This window comes from Rissa tridactyla, chromosome Z, assembly GCF_028500815.1.
Source record: "Rissa tridactyla isolate bRisTri1 chromosome Z, bRisTri1.patW.cur.20221130, whole genome shotgun sequence".
Taxonomy (NCBI): Eukaryota; Metazoa; Chordata; class Aves; order Charadriiformes; family Laridae; genus Rissa; species Rissa tridactyla.
In genome coordinates this window covers 73068535-73087751 of record NC_071497.1, presented here as the reverse complement: position 1 = coordinate 73087751, position 19217 = coordinate 73068535, and the positions used below count along the sequence as shown (strand labels likewise).

The following is a 19217-nucleotide window of genomic DNA, read 5'->3' as shown; positions in this document are numbered from 1 at the left end:
AACAGAAATATATTCTGCTCTAGACATCATTTATTTAAGTTGTCCACTTCTTAAAAATATTTTGTAGTAAAGAGTTATCCTAGTCTTTAATATAAACATACATGATGTACGAGGCCACACATTACTGCTTTCCCTGTAAAGGGTACTGCTGGCCTTGATTTCTTTTGTTACAGCATCTTTTTTTTTTTTTTTTACATTTTATTTTCAAGGCCTCATTTAAGCTCTTGATCTCAAAGGCTGTGAATCCACAAAATACTTTCAGACAACAAAATTACTTCCCTGCAAGGTTTGTGCTTTGGAAGGAAGCAGGTCTGTGGATTACCAGCCACTTGCCTCCTTTTCCTTGTAGGATGGGAAAATTTTGTCACTTCTTGTTTAAAGTATCTCTGGATATTTTTAAAGAGAATTGTTGTTTGAAAGTCCCTCTTTTCACCCTTGAAAGAGCTGAGGCACCGATGCAAGGCAATGCCTTGGTGCCTGAGTGAGGTGCTTCGAAGCTCAAATTCTGTAGCTCCTCTCATGCTGGAAATATGTATCCCAGAGGGATAATCAGTAGAGATGTAGATCTCTCTGAGAATAACTAACTAATCTCCTTTTTTTCTTTTTCCTGTTCTCACTTTGTTAATATGTCATAACTTTTCAAAAGGAATAAACAGCCTGACTTTTACTGGCCTGCAGTCACACCATGTTTATCCAGCGCAGACGAGAATTGCTATAAATGTCTTGCTGTAACCTTGATTTTGGCTTTTATGGCCAAAGGTGGTGTGGAGGGATGTGAAAAGATTTTGTAAATGCAGGTTCACTTACTTCCCTTCTGCCCCTTCCCCAAGAATTTCTGACTGATTCCAGGGCCTGTTTTCCATACTGAGATTGCAGTTTGTTGTTTGCCCCATAAAGAAGGGGGAAGACTTCATGTGCCTTCCATTCTTCCTGGTCATTTTTTCAGGGCAAGTAGAAGCCAGACACATAAAAGTTGTTCAGTTTTTGATCTAGACCAACCATAGTAACATTTTAATTTCTTTTGGTATCTCAAAACTTTAAATTTACTCCTAGTAGCAAAGCACCAATGCTCACAAACACAGAATAAATAAGTGCTTGGGGAACCTGATTTCACTGTGGATAATGGTTCTTGGTAGGAGGGATTGCCGTGATGGAGTTGAGCCACTGAGGAGAAGTTTCTGATGTACTGGAGTGCAGCAGGTGGAACTACGAATTCTAGCAATGAGTAGTCATTTCATAGTCATTTGGGGACAAAAAACTTCCAAACCATCCCCATCTCAAATGCTTCTACCGTATCATTCTCTTCTTTCTATGTCTGAATTAGAGGATGAAATTTTCTGCACATCTAAATTCTTGACTAAAATTCTTTATTGCTAACCTTTGTCCCTTTTGTTGCATAGGAGATGATACTTTAAAGATATGGGATATCAGACAATTTAAAAAGCCTCTTAATTCAGCAGAAAGACTGCCCAGCTTCTTTCCAATGTAAGTACTCTAATTTATTCCAACTAGTAGAAATAGCAGTGGTTGTGCTGAATGGGAGGGAATCTATCGGAGTTCTCACTAGGTCCAGAACTGTGTAGAAAGGACTGCACAACAAGGATTCTTTGTTATTTTAGGACTTCATCTTGCTTTAAAAGAGCTTGTATTTTTTGTGATAATTCATACCACGCTTTGCTTGTTTTATGCCATTTTTCAGTCTCATATGTCTTCTGTCTAATTAGATTAGCAACTTTTCAGGAGGAGGCCAGTTCATTGCCTTATGCTTGTGTAATGAGATATATAAGTAATCCTCATTCTTATTTGGTCTATGATTAATAAAAAAAGAGCTGGATTGAAAAGTAGACATAACATGATGGTGCATGGTATGAATTCAGGTTATGATGTTAGAAGTGATGATGACTGTGTTCTTTGGTACTAAAATACTGTATTGTACTGCATAGTGCCAAGTATTGTATTTAATATATTTATTGGTATTACCTGCATTTCTATAGCTGTAGCACAGCCAAATCCAACTCTAAGGATAGTTTATACTTTTGAAATAAGATTTTAGAAAGGCAGGTCATGGACAGCTCAATCTTGACTGCAATTTGTAGCATAAAGGGAAAACAAACAGACAAACACTTTTGGCCACTGTATAAGCACACTGCCTTCCATCATTGAAGAATGTATCATCAGCAAAAGCAGAGTTCGTAATTGATTTATTTGTTTTAGTTAAAGATGATAACCAGATTTGAAAATAACTTTTTTGTTTGTTTTTCATGTTGAAAAGTTTACAAGACTTCTAGGCAGAGGAGAATTTTCTTGGGAGGAGAATTTTTATTGGATCTGCCAATTTTGCAGATTCTGTGCACAGCTGTAATTCTACATGTGAACTGTGTCTGATAAATATAGTAATAGGTGACAGCTGACAAAAAATTTTTTTAAAGCTTTGTCTTGAAAGAATTAGAAAATATAATGTTTTATTTTTAAGGAGTGCAATTTATATGTAAGTTCCCTATCCTTTAATTATTGATTTACCCAGTATGATGATTTTTCTTCAACAGGACAGATTGTTGTTTCAGCCCAGATGATAAAATACTTGTCACGGGCACCTCTGTTAAGAAAGGTGGTGGCAGTGGGAAGCTTATTTTCTTTTATCGGGAGACATTCCAGAAGTTATATGAGATAGAAGTTACAGATGCGGTATGTGCTTTAGTTTTCTTTTGTCAACTATTCAAAATATGAATGAAATCATACTCATTTTTCCCCTTATACAGGTAATGACCTACTGTCACTGCTGTAATTTCTCTACTCCGTATTTAAGAGATAGAGTGGGCTGAATAGGTGCTATCTCCTTCCAATTAAAAAAAAGAAAAGAAAATCTTCGGCAAGGTGTTTAAGGACTAGGAGATCCCTGCTTTGGTGTTACCATTGTGTTTCTCATGGATTTCTGTGAACTCTTCTAGATCTGTGACATGAGGCACGAATCCTGAATTTTTTACATGTTTATGCTGTTTACTCCACCGGTTATGGTGAAACACGTATTGTGACAAAACTCCTACTTGTCATTGAAATTAGACTTCCACTATAGTGGTTACTGTAGAATGTATTTCAATGGACTCTAGCTTGTGTGAATGCAACAATTTTGTGGCAAAAGGAAGACATCTTTAGGAATCCCTCCATCAAAAATATCATCCTCACCAGTAATACAAAAACCTAAAATTGAGAATCATTGTCATAGTATCATGGTTAAAAAAAGGTCCTTTCACTCTTGTCGTGTACACAATTAAGCTTATAGATTATAACAAAGAGAAATGGGGGAAATTCAAACAGAATTACCATTGCTTAAGTATTACCATCAGTTTCTCTCAAAACCAAGAGGTAAATTTCTGTTGTATGGCCATACACTGGTATATGCTTAGGTCCCATTTGTTGTTGCAGTCTGTCAGATAGCAACTTTGTCGCTTTGTTTCAGCATATTGTTTTCTCCTTCTGCATTTTTCTTAACCCAGCACACCAGTCTTTCCTAGCTCAACGGACCAAAACCCCTTGTGCTGGAAATCATTTATACAGAATTTACATTTGTACTTACTTTTCTTTTCAAATCCCACTTTCTCTTCTAATTCATCCCAAAGCAAAATCTGCTTAGGGATGAATGTTATATCCATCATTTCTGTGGCAGCAGTCTTGCAAATAAAAAATGCAGAATTCCTGTCAAAGCAGAAAGCATGTGTTTTTTCTGGAAAAAAAACACCCTGTTTTTATTTTAAACATATATTCTAAATACAGTTGTTATATGACATTGGAAGTTTTATATAGTACTAAAGAATTTCTCCAAAGATAGCATGCATTGGATTTTAAATTTTTTTACTATGGAACATACTAAACCTCAACTCATGAGGATTTCAGTTTTCTGATATAAGTATTACAAGTATTGGGCACAGGAAACAAAATAGCTTTGCAATTCTATTCACCATGAATTTGAACTCCTTAGAGCTGAGTGTCTGGATGTGGTCATGGATGGCATCTGCGTTTAGAGGTGGTGAAATCAGTAGCAGCACACAGAAACGTCACTTGAGCTTTAAGGCTGAAAGAATGAGAAGCTTGTCAATGGTGGATCCTGTACCTCCGAAAGAAATGAAATGCTGAGAACTACTGCTCACCAACCTACCTGTTTTGCGTTCAAAAGAAATACAATTTTCACTTGCTAACTTTGTCTCTCAGGAAAACAGTTCTTTGATTCTCTGAAATAGAGGGTCTGTTTACCTCCTGAGGTAGATAATACTACAGGAGAGTCCAGAAAAGATTGTTTTGCTATCAGTTTCTCTCAAAATTGAGAGACAAATTTCTGTTCCTCTGCTTCAAAATGCAGGCATGGAGCTGAGAACCAACAGTAGGAAACTGTTGGAAAAACAAAATTAGGGGTCAGTAAGTGACCTCACTGGGGCCACTCACATAGTAAAATTTTAAGGATGTGTACAAATCTGAGCAGGTTCATAATTTCATACTATAATTTCATATAGGTGCTGATATTTATATGGTACTCTTTAAGACTGTAGTAAATTACTTGTGTCTATAGGGTTTTAGTGCTGCTGTTTTACTTCATTTGTAGTTATGAAACTTAAGACTGTCATTCTCCTGCTTTTAATATAATGGATCGAATGAAAATAATGGAAATAGTAGGTGAAGAATTGAGACTTATAAATGCTGATCTTATGACATTATTTTCAGTGAGTCAGCATTAATAATATGTCTAAAATCAGTCTGTCTAGTTTCTAACTTCAACGCTACACATCTAAGAAAAACACAGCTAATTGTATCAACCTGAATATAAAAGAAGAAAAATTACTATAAGTGATTTTACAAAATAAAAGCAGTATATTTTTTCAAGATCTTTCTATTTCGTTCTGCTTTTTCATTAGTGTTCTTCTCAAATTGCAGTGTTTGATGAAATATAAATGCAAAAAGGCATGCTAAAAACAAAAGAATCTTCTAGAAGCTGGCTTTTGTATTTTATAAGCAGTATATGCTTTTTGTTGGAAACATATAAATTGGCCTATAAATTGGTAAATTAATATCTTGTGTGTAGTTTATGAGAGCATTTTTTCAGCAGTGCAGTAAAGACTTGCTTTCTACAGACTGCTTTCTTAGTTTCCTTTTTTTCCTTATACTCTCAAAAATGCAGATAGCAGTGTAATCAAAGATAAATACATAATGTTGTCTAAGACTTCAGTTTGTCTTCTGTAACTGGATAACATACTTAACCTTTTTTATGTTATCTAGTGCTTAAACATATAATTTCAATGTTTCTATTTTTGGGTTTTTTTAGGCATTGCAGAGATAAAGTTACACTATGCCAATATGTGTAGTAAAAGCACAAATGCACCAATATCTATCTCTGCAAAGAACTTTATGTGCGCTCATTGCTCATGAAAATAATTTCAGTGATTTCAATTGGATTTAGTCCAAATTGCTAATGAAAAAGGGAAATCATTAGTCATTTGTTTCAAGTATAAAATGAAAAGAATAAGACTTTTTGAGGGCATCTGTATACCAGTTTAGAGGTAGAACATATCTAATCAACATAACGGAGAGTCTACTGAGGAGAGAAAACAAACTATTAATGTGTTACTTTTTTAATTTCACAGGGATCTTTTAAAGGAAATGCGAGTAAGCTTAGAAAATTGAAAAACACTAAAGAGCAGTAAACATTATCTTAAACCTCTTTGGTAAATAGCCAGTGCAATTGGCCTGTGAATGAACCTAGGGGGTAATGGGAAAATATTTAATGGGAATGTTTGACCAAAGCTGTGTCTGGCATTCCTTTCCATCATACCACACAAACCTTTTTTCACCTTTTCTTTCAAGTTTTCATGGGAAAACCCATTACTGTTTCAGAGCTGCTGGAGTGAAACTTTGTGGTTTTACTAATGGACTAACAGTCTGATTGGTCTCTGTTGTTGTGGCTAGGTACAGAATATTAATTGGCTTTTCATTTCACATATTAGGGTTTTTTTTGCATTTGTTTGGTTTTCGTTTTTTTTCCCAGTTACAATCTGTGGCTAAAGTAGTGACGGTATTGTGTTCACTACTGAGTGCCACCATATAGGCATTGGCACTTCTGTAGAACTCAAGCTTCTTTGATAAATAGCAATACTTTTTGAAGAAAAAAAGTCAGAAGTAGAGCAGACCATGGGCTCCATCCCTGTCCAGTAGCAGTGTGCCGGCAGGAGGAGGAGTGAACAGGGCAAATACGCAATGTTGCTTCTTTGACTATCCTCTTCTGCCTTCAGTGATCTGTGACTCAGAGATATCTTTATGCAGACACAGGAATTTTACACTTGATAGCACACAGTGGATTTTTTTTTCTTTTCCATGAGTTTATCAAGGAGTGAAATTACCCATGTGGAAGTTACTGGCAGGGTCATTTACTTACTGCAGATTAGATCAAAACTTGGGGGTGGGAGCTCCTGCCTCTCCCCCTCTCAAGAGGAAGCTGATGGTCTGCATGGAGTACTTCAGCCTTACCCTGGCTCCGTGTCTACAGATGTGATTGGAAATTATGATGGCTCTTTACTGTAACCATAGTTATGTATACTAAATTGTACAGAATTCCTCTCTTTTTGACAAGAACCAAGCTTTAAAAAAATCCAGTTGCACATGCAGCTTTTTCATAGTTTTCCTGTTTCTTTTTCTTCTCTCTTGACAGTATTATCTGCAAACAGTTCTTTTGCTTTTACCTCACATATCCATAAGAAAATATTTATATCAACCTTTCCCAATTTGAGCATTTGAGGTTTATTTTCTGTGAAAGATCTATAAATGCATGCAGAATGTCTCTTCACTCCATTTAGATGGATGGGGAGACTTAAGCAGATGTCAGGAAATATAACTGCCAGAAAAGGGGTACAAAGTGTGTGCACAAAACTCAGAGGCCATATCCCGTTCTTCAGGTAGTATGAGAGGAAGGAAGACCTGTACCTGCTTTGGGATGAGGTCTCATCTTTTGTGATGTCTGTAACTGTAACTCTCTTTCTGGAATTGAAGGAAGATTTAATTGTCAGATGCGAGTCAGGGAGGATTTATTCCTAATTCTTGGTTTGGTTATGCAAGTGTGTGATCTTCATGGGAACCAGTTATAAATACCTAGTGTATGGGAAACAGAGTTGGGTACACAACATTTCCCCCAATGTCAGTTTAATTTAAAATAGCTGTGGATAGCCACTTGAATCACTCTCACATGCCTATCATTCGTTTGGCTAGTTCAAACAGATCACCCAGTAGTTATCCTTATTACAGACAAGATTGATTTTGGCAGCAGTAAAGCAGTCATTTTCCCCATATGGAAAGGAGAAGTAGTACACCCCGTTACTGCCAAGCAAGAGTGGGCACTGAAAAATATAAAAAAAAAAAAGTTGCACAACTACAGAAATTTCTTATTAAAATGAAAATGTAAGTAATAATTTAATTTAAATACGAGCCAAGATGATGAGATTGTGTGTATTATAAAATAAGATGTGCAAGTTTTTGAAATATCCTGCAGGTTTTTGTAGATAAGCAACAATCCAAAACCATAGATTCGTGGTTGTTTTGGGAGACCTGTTTATGTTAGGAGGATTCTTCAATATTTTCTTAGTTTCTCAAATATAGGCAAAAGTTAAATTATTAAATACTTCTGAAAATACCTCCAAGGGATGTTTCAGGAAGGTCTTCTGAGACAAGCTATAAATAAAACTTCTTTTTAGATTAAAGGGTGAAAAGGAAAGAAGGAATAAGGAATATGAAACTTCCAGCATCCTTTATACACAGTTGATATAGGATTGCAGTATTTCTTTACTTGACCTCAAACGATATCATTTACTATTTATAAGGTGCAGTAATACAGTAAAGGGCTTTTCCACTGTGGCCCATTTCACTAAGATTTAAAGCTTTTGAATTTAAGAAAAATAAATTCTTTAACTTCTGGAAGAGATCATCATGCTACTTCTGAGGGTTTTGTAAAGCCATTTGTTTTGTTTGAAGGGAAAAACCACATTGTCCACAATAAGGAAGTGAACACAATATATAAGGTCCAGTAAATTTTTGTCCTGATTAAAGTTTAAAAAAAAAAAATTGTATAAAAGGTGAATGACAAGAATGTGTTTTCTTTTATACTGAGGCAACTTGACATTTTTTATTCTCTGCTTTCATATATATAAAGACAACGTGTTCCTTCCCTTCATATCTCCTGCAGCAGCATGTACTTTGTTTTAGGGGGGCTGTCACTAGAGGTTTGAGGTATGTGAGAGAAATAAACTGTGCAGGTTTCCTCACTGTAACGGGAAGTGGGGGGTTTATGTGAAGGCTGTCTGCCTGAGTTTTGTGATATACTGTGATGAAAGTGTGGCTGTAATTTTAACAAAGCAGGTGCTTGAAAATGCCCTACCTTGCAATTACAAGGAAGACAAGTTTCCCGCCTCGATGAAGTCGCTTTTTCTATTCATCAAAAAAAGAAAGTGTTGCTCAGTGACTTAGTTCACTTTTTCTAGCTGTACCTTGAAAGGTAAGTGGTACACATTGCTACCCATATGTTCTGTATTGAGATCCTGCTTTAAATTATTGGCCTCTGAAAGAGTGTTTCGGATATTTCTGGTTTCCATATAGAAAATTGTAAATTTTATCCATTTCTGGTCCCTTTTCTATTGAATGCTTCCACACATTTTCTAAGTCATGTTTCACAAGAGAAAAACGTTAGTGTTGTTTCCTCTACTACTGTATTCTCATGAGTATTTTAAATCTAATGATAGCAGGTCACTGCATTCTACATATTCCCTAACCTCCCACCTTATTTATTGTAGTTGGCTCTTTTCCTTGGAAGAACTCCAGGGGAATCTCAGACCTTAAGATTTTTGCAATTGGGGTTTAAAGTAGATTTTTAATGTAATATTAGTGTATTTTTATTGTGTGAGCAGCCTGGTTTTTTTGGATCAGAGCATGCATAGTATCAACATATGAGTGTTAGCCATCTTTTTGCTCAAAAGAGGAGGAAACAAGGTGTCAGCAAACTGGTAGCATTTGTTTTTCAGCTTTACAGACGTTTGGAAACGGCATAGTTCTAAATCTGTTATTTAATCATCTTAAAAAATAAAACAACAGCATTTTTATAAGAGTTACTCAGTCTATGTTTTTTCCCCTCCTCTGGTCAGTGTGTGCATCCAGGAGGCAGAGCAGCCTTTCCCATATACAGCAGCATGGCAAGCCAAGTCGTTGGCTTTTGGATCACTGCTGTGCTCTACACCACCAGCGAAAAGAGATTACAGTGTGTCCAGTGGGAATTAACGTTGTCTCTGAGCAGCATTATCTTTCAATGATTCTCAAGGCAGAACTTCTGTTGTTCTTGAAGGGCAGCAGATAGTTAATGAAGCTGCTGTTTCATGTAGATTTTCTGTAGAGAAATCAAGGTGACTGTAGCAGAAAGAAAGACCTATCTATAAAGAAGCCTTTCCTTACTATGCGAACTGTATCAGTTGATTTTACTTTCTGTTCTGCTTATAAACCACTGTTATTAATGATCCTTGATTATTATGGAGGAATAGTGGTGTTTCTCAAGGTAAGATTGCCATTAGCTTCAGATTAGAATATTGAGTTTCTAATTTATTATTTTTTTTAGTTTGTCCTTAAATTCCAGTTGCACAGAACTGGAGAGAAAATATTTCTGTACATTTAGGGGAAAATGTGCTGGTTCATTTTGGGAAAAACATGCTGGTACGTTTCCTTAAAACTCTTTTAGGCCTGTTTTTGCACTTTATGTATACAGTATGAGGGAATGAGAGGGAGGAAATAAGTGTTTCCTTTTGAATCTTCGAGATCTTGAAGACAGGCAGGAGTCACTCTGCTGCCTATAAGTTAGAATGCATATGGGCCATTCTTGCAGCCTAACATCATGAAACTTTTATTATATACTGAGGCATTTTCCTCTCTTTTAACAAGTGGTGTATACATTCTTGCTTGGATGTGTTTCATAAGCAGTTGCAGAGAAGTTTTCGGTCCATGTAAAACGTGGGCCACTTCAAACATATCTGTGAAGACTTGTACGAAGGCTTGATTTGTATCCCGTGTACAGCAGTCTAAGTATCTGATGGTTCACGCCTTCATGATAAAATGCGAAAGCTTGAAAGCCACTGCTTTAATATCTTTCCTAATTACAGAAGTTGTTTAAAAGCAGCTGTAGCCAAATAGGGATGGGAACAATTGTTGAAAGGTTTTGTGGTAGTGGGTTTTGTGTGTGTGTGTCTGTAGCTGTTAGCATCCAAATATTTTAATTTTTTATTTAAAGACATAGAAATCCTTTGAAATGAGTACAGGTTTTTTTCTGAAATAACTTTGTACATTTCCCATCTCTTTTGGGAAGATATATCACGAAAGTCAGACAGACTTAATGTTGTGCAAGTTCCAGAACTATAGAAGGTCAAACTGGAAGGCACCCTGAGATTTGATCCCTCATTCCAACACAGGCTTGAAATTGCTTAACCCCTCTCAAATATAAAGATAATGTAATATAAGTGTAGGCTTAGGTAACAGGTAATGTTAATTTGAAAGATAATTACTGTTTCTTTAAAATAAATACTAATAAGCAGTTAGATTCCCTAAGTAGCATTGCTTAATTGTGTTTTAAGCTCCTTGTGTGTTTAAAAGATGCTGCATTGCATGAGCAGTACTTCACCATGACTGTGTAGGGGTTTTAGAGGAGAAAAGACAGAACAGATGAGCTAAATAAACTAGTTGTGTGTGTATCTGCACTGATTTTGACAGCCTGCGTATTTTTTACAGCAAACTTGGAATTTGTAAAAATTACAGTCAAGATAAGTGTTCAGTTCAGTCAGAGAGGCCCCATTTGGCCACTGCTGTGGTGACCTGTCCTTACAGAGTCCACGACCACAGTCAGAATGTCGTTTTACACGTTCACTATCATCCCTGCTGACATGCCGCTTATCGAGCTGTCTGGACAGCCAAGTGCAGCAAATCCGAGCAGCGCTGTTCAAACAGAACCCGTCACATACCGTCATGGCCACTGAAGCAAAGCTTGCATGTAGGAAAGAGAGAAGGTTTGTTTAAGTTTTTCATTTCTTAACTGAAAATATTTTCTTAGAGCAGGAATTATTGCTGTCACTTTTTTATTGTATGGCTTGAAAACAGATTCTGAAGGAATTATTTATTAGATTGTAGGTTAGGAAAGAGGTAAGCAATAAGGGGGAACATAGGCTGTATTTGTTTCTGTTTTATCCCCATTCAGTTTTTAAGTATCTCCAGAGCTAGACCTGATCTTTCAAGCTAAGATTCTAAAGATCTGTTTGACAGTTTTAGGAGTATTTATTTCTGTGTTCTTTCTGCACTAGGAGTATTTAATTTGGCTTCCAGAATCCTTTATCCTTGAACTGGAGAGTTTTATGTAAGTAGCGCAACATGCTGTAACATAGATCCTCGTTAGTTTTCTGTTTTTCTTATGTAGTTATTTTGGCCACTGTAGGCTGCAGGGATTCACCTGACCAAATATAGATGTCTACAGCTGATCCAGTCACCCTAGGCTCCTTTTCTAATCAACAGAGAAAAATAAACACATCCAGACTGTGATTTTATCTCATCCTAAAATAGATATCTAAAACATTAGGTTAGATGAAGGCCACTGTAAAATGCTTATTTCTCTCCGTTAACTATAAAGGGAGGTGAAGGTTTTTAGACATTTAAAGAGTAGACCTCTAAACGTTAGAGGTGTAGACATCTTAAGTTCGTTGAGGTAAGTCCCACATAAAATCTTAACTTCCCTCCGTTGGTGCCGATTGTCTCCTGCTAAACCACTGGGACATTTAATCTCTTGTGCTCTGACCTTGCCAATAGCAAAGTAGGAGACAATGGGTTACTTTTGCACTCATTTCTATTGATTTAAGGCTTTATGACGGTAGGCAATTTACAGCAGAAAAGCCTGCCGCTCTACAGAGGATTGTGCTAGCTGAGAGTCAAGTCTACGCTCACTTACTTGCACCCAATTTCCAAACGTAGCTGTCAAAATATCATCAGCTTCACTTTAGAATTACGCAACTTTATCTAAATTTTAACAAACTTTTATTTTAAATCAGTGGAAACATCACGTGAAGGAAACATCAAAATCCCATGAATTCTTCCTTCAGCAGTGAGACATGCGTGAAAGCCTAGGATTAGCATGTTCTCTTTCATTTTCACTATTTCTCTGGAATTAGCAGTATTTTTTTTCTAGTGGTAATTTGCAAGTAACTCACTTTCACTTGTTCCAGTTTACAAGTGGGATGTTGGCTGCATGCTCACCACAGAGATCGAATGATTGTCAGCTGTGTGTCAGCATCATTCAGTAGAGATTTCCACCCTCTCAGGGTAGTTTTCTGTAGGTGTGGAAGTAGATAGATGCATCTTCTCCATTTACCAGATTTGTCTGTATTGTTTAAACATTTTTCGTGAATAGGCATGGGAGCAGACATTAATTTATTGAGCTTAGCCCAAAAGTCTGATAGCTGCAGATAACTGAATAATCAATTCGGGCATTTTGGAGCAAATGTATAAGCGGGCTGAGAGTCGAGGACTGTCAGAGGAAGGCTGTAACTGAGGTGAAGAGAAAGAAAAATTTAAAAGTTTTATTCCAACAGTTCATAACTGGTACAGAAGGATGTTTATCTTTCTTCTTCCCTGCATGGCAGGAGGAACCTTACTACTAAACTTGAAAAAGCTGATACATTATCATGCAATATCTGAAAATACACTTTACATGAAATATTCATTTTCGAAGACAAATGCATGGTATTTAACCTTAAAACTTTACTGTCTTTAGGAAGAATGGGTTGTTTTCAAAGAAAACAATGCCTGCCTGAGAAGCAGTAAGACCTCCCGAAGGAGGGAAAAGAAATTAAAACATCATTGTAAAATATGGCCCCTCTAATTCTCTGATTTACTTTTCATTTTGTAGTAGCAAGGAAAGGGTATAGCCCCATTGGCCTAAGTGCTGCAGAAGGGTATTATGATTCCTATTTATGTCAAACATATGAAAGGCCCTGGAATTTTTTGGAAAATGGTGAAACTTGATATCATGCCAGTCTTGAGGCAAATTATGACCTCCATATTCCATTAGATCAGTATATGCATGCACATATACATGTCTGTTTAATTAAAATTTTGCTGACAACAAAAGTTTGGCTATTATCTTGGGGTTTGTATGCATATAAAGGTAGTTACATTTTGTTAGATATTAGTCAAAGCTTCAACTGCAATGCGAAAAATAAGAAATCAGTGCTTTTGTACAGCTTCAGCTCACACGCATGTAAAGTGTTAGTATAGGAATACAAGCAGACAGCAATGGAGGGAAACCTGAATTTTCCCTGGCTCTGTTGCAGCAGAGTGAAAGAGGGTAGAGGTGAATAATACATTCAAGATACATTCTTTGTATACGCTGTCCTTATTTTGTTATGTAACAGGCAACCTTACATTTTGGTAGATCCAAAAGGTGGTAGTGAGATTGATTGCTCAGGCTGTGGTACGTGGCAGAAAAATATTTTAGGCATAAGAATTGATATTTATTTACATACTTTACATACTCTATAATACGTAGCAACTAGGAATGCTTGCTGTATTTGCTCAGGTTTTTTTCTTAATATGGTTTATCTATATTTTACACAGTGCATCACTCCAGAGCTGCTCACAACCCCCATAATCTCTGCCAGTGCCTCTTCCCAATGTGAAACATCTCTAACCCTTCCTTGTCCCTCTTACTGGAGTTTATTAACCTTTCCTCCCCTTCCTGCCTCCAAACCGTACTGGCCCCCCTGATTCCCATCCTGGATCTACTCTATCTGTGGTGTAAAACTGAATGTTTTTACCTGAAGCATGGGCCAGGGAACTGAATTTTGCCTTTGCTGCTGCAGTCTTGAGACATCTTTATAAGCAAAGATCCAGGAGAATTCTTTCAATCCTTGACATCAGTCTGTAGTTTTATGACCTTACCAGCTTCATGGTTTCATCTTAGGTGTAAATTTTCCATTCCTATGCCACAAATCATTTTAATCTTTTCTTGCTGACCTTGTAAAATGCCCTCTCTGCATTGTTTACTCCCATCGGGGTGTTACCCAAGTGCTCTGGACAGTTTCAGTTGAGGTAATTAGCTTTTACTTGCTGAGAAATCTGCTTCGGTTATTCTTCGCTTTGCCTGTGAAACTCAGGGGTATATTTCTAGGCCAGAATAAATGTCCCATTCTGTGTTACAGAAAATTATGTTTCAGGCTTCAGTTTCTCATTTAAAGGCACTGCTGTTAAATCCTGTCAAAGCACTGCTGCGTGCATAGTACCAGCAAAGCCATGGGTGCAGTTGTCTGATGGGCTAACCCAGATGGAGCATAACCTAACAGAAAAATTATTTGGTGTAGTTTACTGTTTACCTGCAGCAACAGCTGGGTTTATATGATACAAAGGGAAACACACAGGTGAGAATAGCCTGTTAGGGGTGAGACTATTTATGAACCACCCCAGAAATGCACAGGATCTTGGACTGCACATGTCTCAGAATAAATGCGGGTGGAATAGCACACAAGGGAGTAGTGGTTTCATCGCTTTTGTCTGCCACCTTTCTACGTATTTATGAGTTTTATGGTTTAAGAGTGCCACGTATTATTAAGCTTTTAAGTTCTTATAGGTAAAACTTTCTAAAAATTGAGTTTATTTTAAAAGAAGTGGGTGTCCGAAGTGAGTATAGTGCTTAGCTTAAAAATAGAGTAAAAATTATGTATTGTTCGGGTAATTAATATTTTCTATTTAAAACAATATTATAGCAACTTTAGAAAAAGGTATGGCTAGTTTCAAGAACACCCAGTAATATGTTCTTATTTTATTAGGCAGCTGTTTAAGAAAATAAACATTTTCATCCAGATTGCCAGAAAAGATGTCTTTAAAATTGTGTAGATATTTTTTTAATTGACTCTTAGTTTAAGTCAGTACTACAAGACAATCTGTTACCTGAAAATAATTACAAAGGTCTACTTTCAAAAATACCCACTGAATCTGTTCTATCCTCTTTCACAGTGACAATGAAGAAGGTAAATTTGGAGTGCTTCTGTTAACATTTTTAATATTTTCCCTGCCTGACTTCACAAAAATATTTTCACAGTCTTTTTCCAGTATTTCCCAATGCAGGCTACTGTGTTTGTGTATGCAATAGACATTGCCAGAGGCTTTTCAGATTTATTTCATTTGAAGAACTTAATGCTTTTGCAACAGGAAAAGTACCAAACAGCTTTTAAATCGTTACTTGCAATTGTCTTTTGTAAGTAAGTGCTGTATTTTCAGATCTTATGGTCACGAAGCTGGACACATCCGTTCCATGGATTAAAACTATTTTCAGGATTTTTATGACAGGCTTCCAGGACTTAATGCTCAAAAGATATACTGTCCAAAACATTCAGCCATTACAGAAATATTTTTTTCAAATGTTGAAGATGTTTATGTGATGATACATCCTGCATTTTTTTATTGTTATAATAAGACATTATTTTCCATTTGCAAAGCTGAGATATGACCTGGAATTTTTTGGATTTCAGAATTTGCATAGATTTGACGTGTTTCAGCTTTAAATGTTATAAGCAACGGGTTATGTCTTTCTGTATTGAATATTGGAATCTGGAATTAGTTAACTGAAGGGTTTTTTTTGTTGTTTTGGGGTTTGTATTTTCTGAGTCTTGAAGCTGTCATTCACAGAATTTCCTACCAACTAGTACTTATGGTTAGTCAAGTCTTTTGTGCTAGGTTTTCATAAAGCAGTGCTAGGCAATTTAATCCCCTGCTCTTTTAATTCTCTTACCACGTATGAAACCACCTTGGTAAGTGGAGTGAGAAGTTTGGGGTTTGGGGCTTTTGTTATGGTGGGGAGGGCCATACACTGAAACAGGTTGCTCAGAAAGGCTGTAGAGTCTCTGTCCTTGGAAATATTCAAAACCAAACTGGACAGTGTCCTGAGCTACCTGTAGTAGTTGACGATGCTCAAAGCAGGGGGGTTGAATTAGGTGGTCTCCAGAGCTCTTTTCCAACTGCAACCATTCTGTAATTGTGTAAAATTCAGTATCAGTTAGGTAGGTGCCTACCTGCGTGCATAAGTAGGCCAAGACAGGAAAACACTTCTTTTCCTACTATTAACATGCTTATTTGCTTGGAGGACCGGGAGATAGGACCTTCTATGAGCTGGAATTTGATGTTTAGCATTTCCAGTGATAAAGACATCTACCTGAGTTATTCTAAGTGTAAACAATAGGAAAGTTAGAAGCATCAAAGGATAAATGCACTTTAAGAACTAATTATTTTTGTAAGATGAAGAATCCCTTTTCCCCCTCACTCCCAATGTTAAAACCTAGTCTACAATGATCCCTTGGTTGTATAGTTGTTTAGAATTTTTACTTCTTTAGGATTATATGATTGGGAAAAATTATTAGTATTTAGTTCAGAAATTCAATATTTTGGGGTTTTTAAAGTATTGCCCATTTCTAAAATGATCCGAAAATCTGCATAACTACTTTTTGTTATTTCTTAGGAAGTAGGTTTATATGCCAGTGGATTAATAAAATTACTTGCATGTTCAGAGCTTGTATTTGTTCAGTTTTTAATAAATTATATTCTGGGGACATTTTACGGTTTCAGAAGATTTATAGGGCTGCATTTAATGGCAGTTTCTTTTGCCTGCTCTGGAGCACGTGCCATGGTGGTTTTAAGTGTGCTGTGCATGTTTGACAAGTTAGAAATTTAGCAATCCCCATCAGTGCTGAACCACACTGTCTCAGGCTTTGTTTTTGTTGGCTGATGTCCAGTACCATGCTATAAAATACATTTACTTGACAGTAGAAAGTGGAGAACCACATTAACTACAAAGTTTAAAAAGGCTGGCTAAACACGTGCAATAAATATTAATAAAAGAAAAGGCCACCCACCTTTGACCTTCAATACTTGTTATTAGCTTTTTGTATTTTAGAGTTACCGTAGCATTTTGAGCATTACGTAACAGTAAGTGAGAATCTCTTATTTAAATCAAACAACTTATTAGCAACCCTGTATTGGTTATTTTGGTCGCTTGTGGCAGGGATCATGGACATAATGCGTTATCAGAATTCTACTTTGTACTTCAGAGTCACCTGTAAAAAGATTGTTGTCCTTTAGTTGTCTCATGATAAGCAAGCCAGATTTATTTGTACCTGTAAGTAAATGGGAAGGTATAATCTTGTATGTATATCTATAGAGAAGGAGGATGCTTTACAGAGGAACCTTGTAAAGAAAGGTCATCTCAATTTTTCTTCCTAAACAAGAACACAAAGCAGAAAAACAGCTCAGAAGAGAGTCATCCATCATCTTGTAGCAGAATGAAGTTCTGATTCATGATGGCTGAATGGGCTTCATAATTTTTTCAATATTTTTCAATATTCTGAATGACATTCAGAAAAATGGCATCTGAACCAAACCAGAAATAGTATGCAATATGAAATGGGAAGTGATTCAGGAGTCACTAACATAACCATTCTCTTCAAGATGAGATGGTTCTCATCTCCCAAGTTATAGGGCTATATTGCACCCCTAATTCTAGCTTTGCTGCATTCCTCTTGTTAAGATGTTAGTGGTTCCCATTTTGTGAATTTCATGTGCTGTATTATGTAAAAAATTGTTTATATATGTATACTTCAATGATAGAAGGATGACAGTGGTTGAATATTGAATTATTAATTAATTTTGGGAAGAGTCTGTTCCTGGTTTTTGAGAGAGGAGTAGCAGTAAGCTTAAGGGGGAAGAAGGGCTAGAAAAATGAGCATTTTTCAGTGAAATATTAATAGGATGATGTGTCATGCTAGCTCTGGATATATTTATTACGTAGGTAACATAAACACTGATAAAAACCTGTCTTCAGTCTTGGACAGTATCCCTTTAAAGAGTTACCGTCTCTCAAAAATAGATACTATTTTCCCTTCAGTTAGTCAGACGCAAATACAGGTTTTGTGTTTGTGTTGAGATGTGTTGTCCTCTGTGGGAAGTTGTGCCAACTTCTTCAGCTCGCTCGAGTCAGAAGCTCGAGTACAGAGTTTCTGAGCTGGTCCGCTGAATCAGATTGAGTGCAGTAATCACACGGAGGTTCAAAGTCACATGGACAACCACGCTGTCTGTATAAAAGAACAATACTCTTAATGTCTGAAAATGAGTTTCTCTGCTGACCAGAGGGGTGACAGAGCTGTGAGACATGGGCTTCAAATACCAAGTCGTTCTGGGTGTTGTGAGGAAGAAAGAACCAAGAGTGAAAATCAGCTACTCCTGCATTTCTGCAGTCAGCAAGTAAAAGGTCAGCACTGTGTGAGAAGAAGGGAAAAACAGATAAAGAAGAGGGTGGAAGAATCTGGAATTAAAAATAAAAATGCAAAAGTCATGAAGATCTGCATTGCTATGTCTGAAGCACTTCATTGTTCTCATTCAAACCCCCCTTTAACTTCCCATTTCCATTATAGCCACGAAGACCCTGGAGCAATTAGCCAGTGGAAACCACTGGTTATCACACTGCCACCAATTTGTATTTCTTTCTCTGCCTACTTCCATGTGTTGTCAGTCCTTTTACAATGTTTTCTGCTCTGGAGAGGAACTTTTATTCATTCACATATTCATTCACGTGCTTAAGCATGTTCCTGCTACAGTGTGACTTTGACCTACTTTTTGACAATAAGAATATGAATTCTAAGATCTGGGTGAATGACCAACTAACTGTCAATATGTTGCTTTATTTCAGAGCGTTGTGCGTTGCCTTTGGCATCCCAAGCTGAACCAGATCATGGTTGGTACAGGAAATGGTTTGGCCAAAGTGTACTATGATCCTGTCAAAAGCCAGAGGTGCGTAATGATTAAGGATTAAGAACGTTATTTTTTTCTCAAATATAGCCTTATTCAGTGGTTCTATTCGAAGAAAGGTGAAAAATTGGTTTAGTAAAATTTGTTTTGCAGAGTTTAACTCATTTAGTAACAGTAGAAAGGAAGAAAGATAAAAAACCCAAAGCAGTTTGTCTCTGAAAAGCCATGCGTTTTCCTCGGGGCTTTGCATGGTGCAAAATGCTGGCTGTTCTACCTGAATTTACAAACACTTTCATTTTTTAGTTGCATGAGATCTGCAGTAAGAATAACCAACCTTTCATCTGATCTCTTGGAGGTTACTGATGTGGTGTTATTGAAAGCAT

The 19217-nt window shown here is 36.7% G+C and overlaps 1 protein-coding gene across 2 annotated transcripts in view; it reads left to right on the top strand.

The window, feature by feature from the left end:
- WDR70 (WD repeat domain 70) overlaps positions 1-19217 on the top strand; it is a 139673-nt gene that overhangs the window by 106000 nt on the left and 14456 nt on the right. For both annotated transcript variants that reach the window (XM_054187070.1, XM_054187069.1), the window contains exons 12-14: positions 1401-1485; positions 2547-2685; positions 18776-18876. In XM_054187070.1, coding sequence (XP_054043045.1) covers positions 1401-1485; positions 2547-2685; positions 18776-18876 — 325 coding nt within the window. The remainder of the gene's footprint in view (positions 1-1400; positions 1486-2546; positions 2686-18775; positions 18877-19217) is intronic.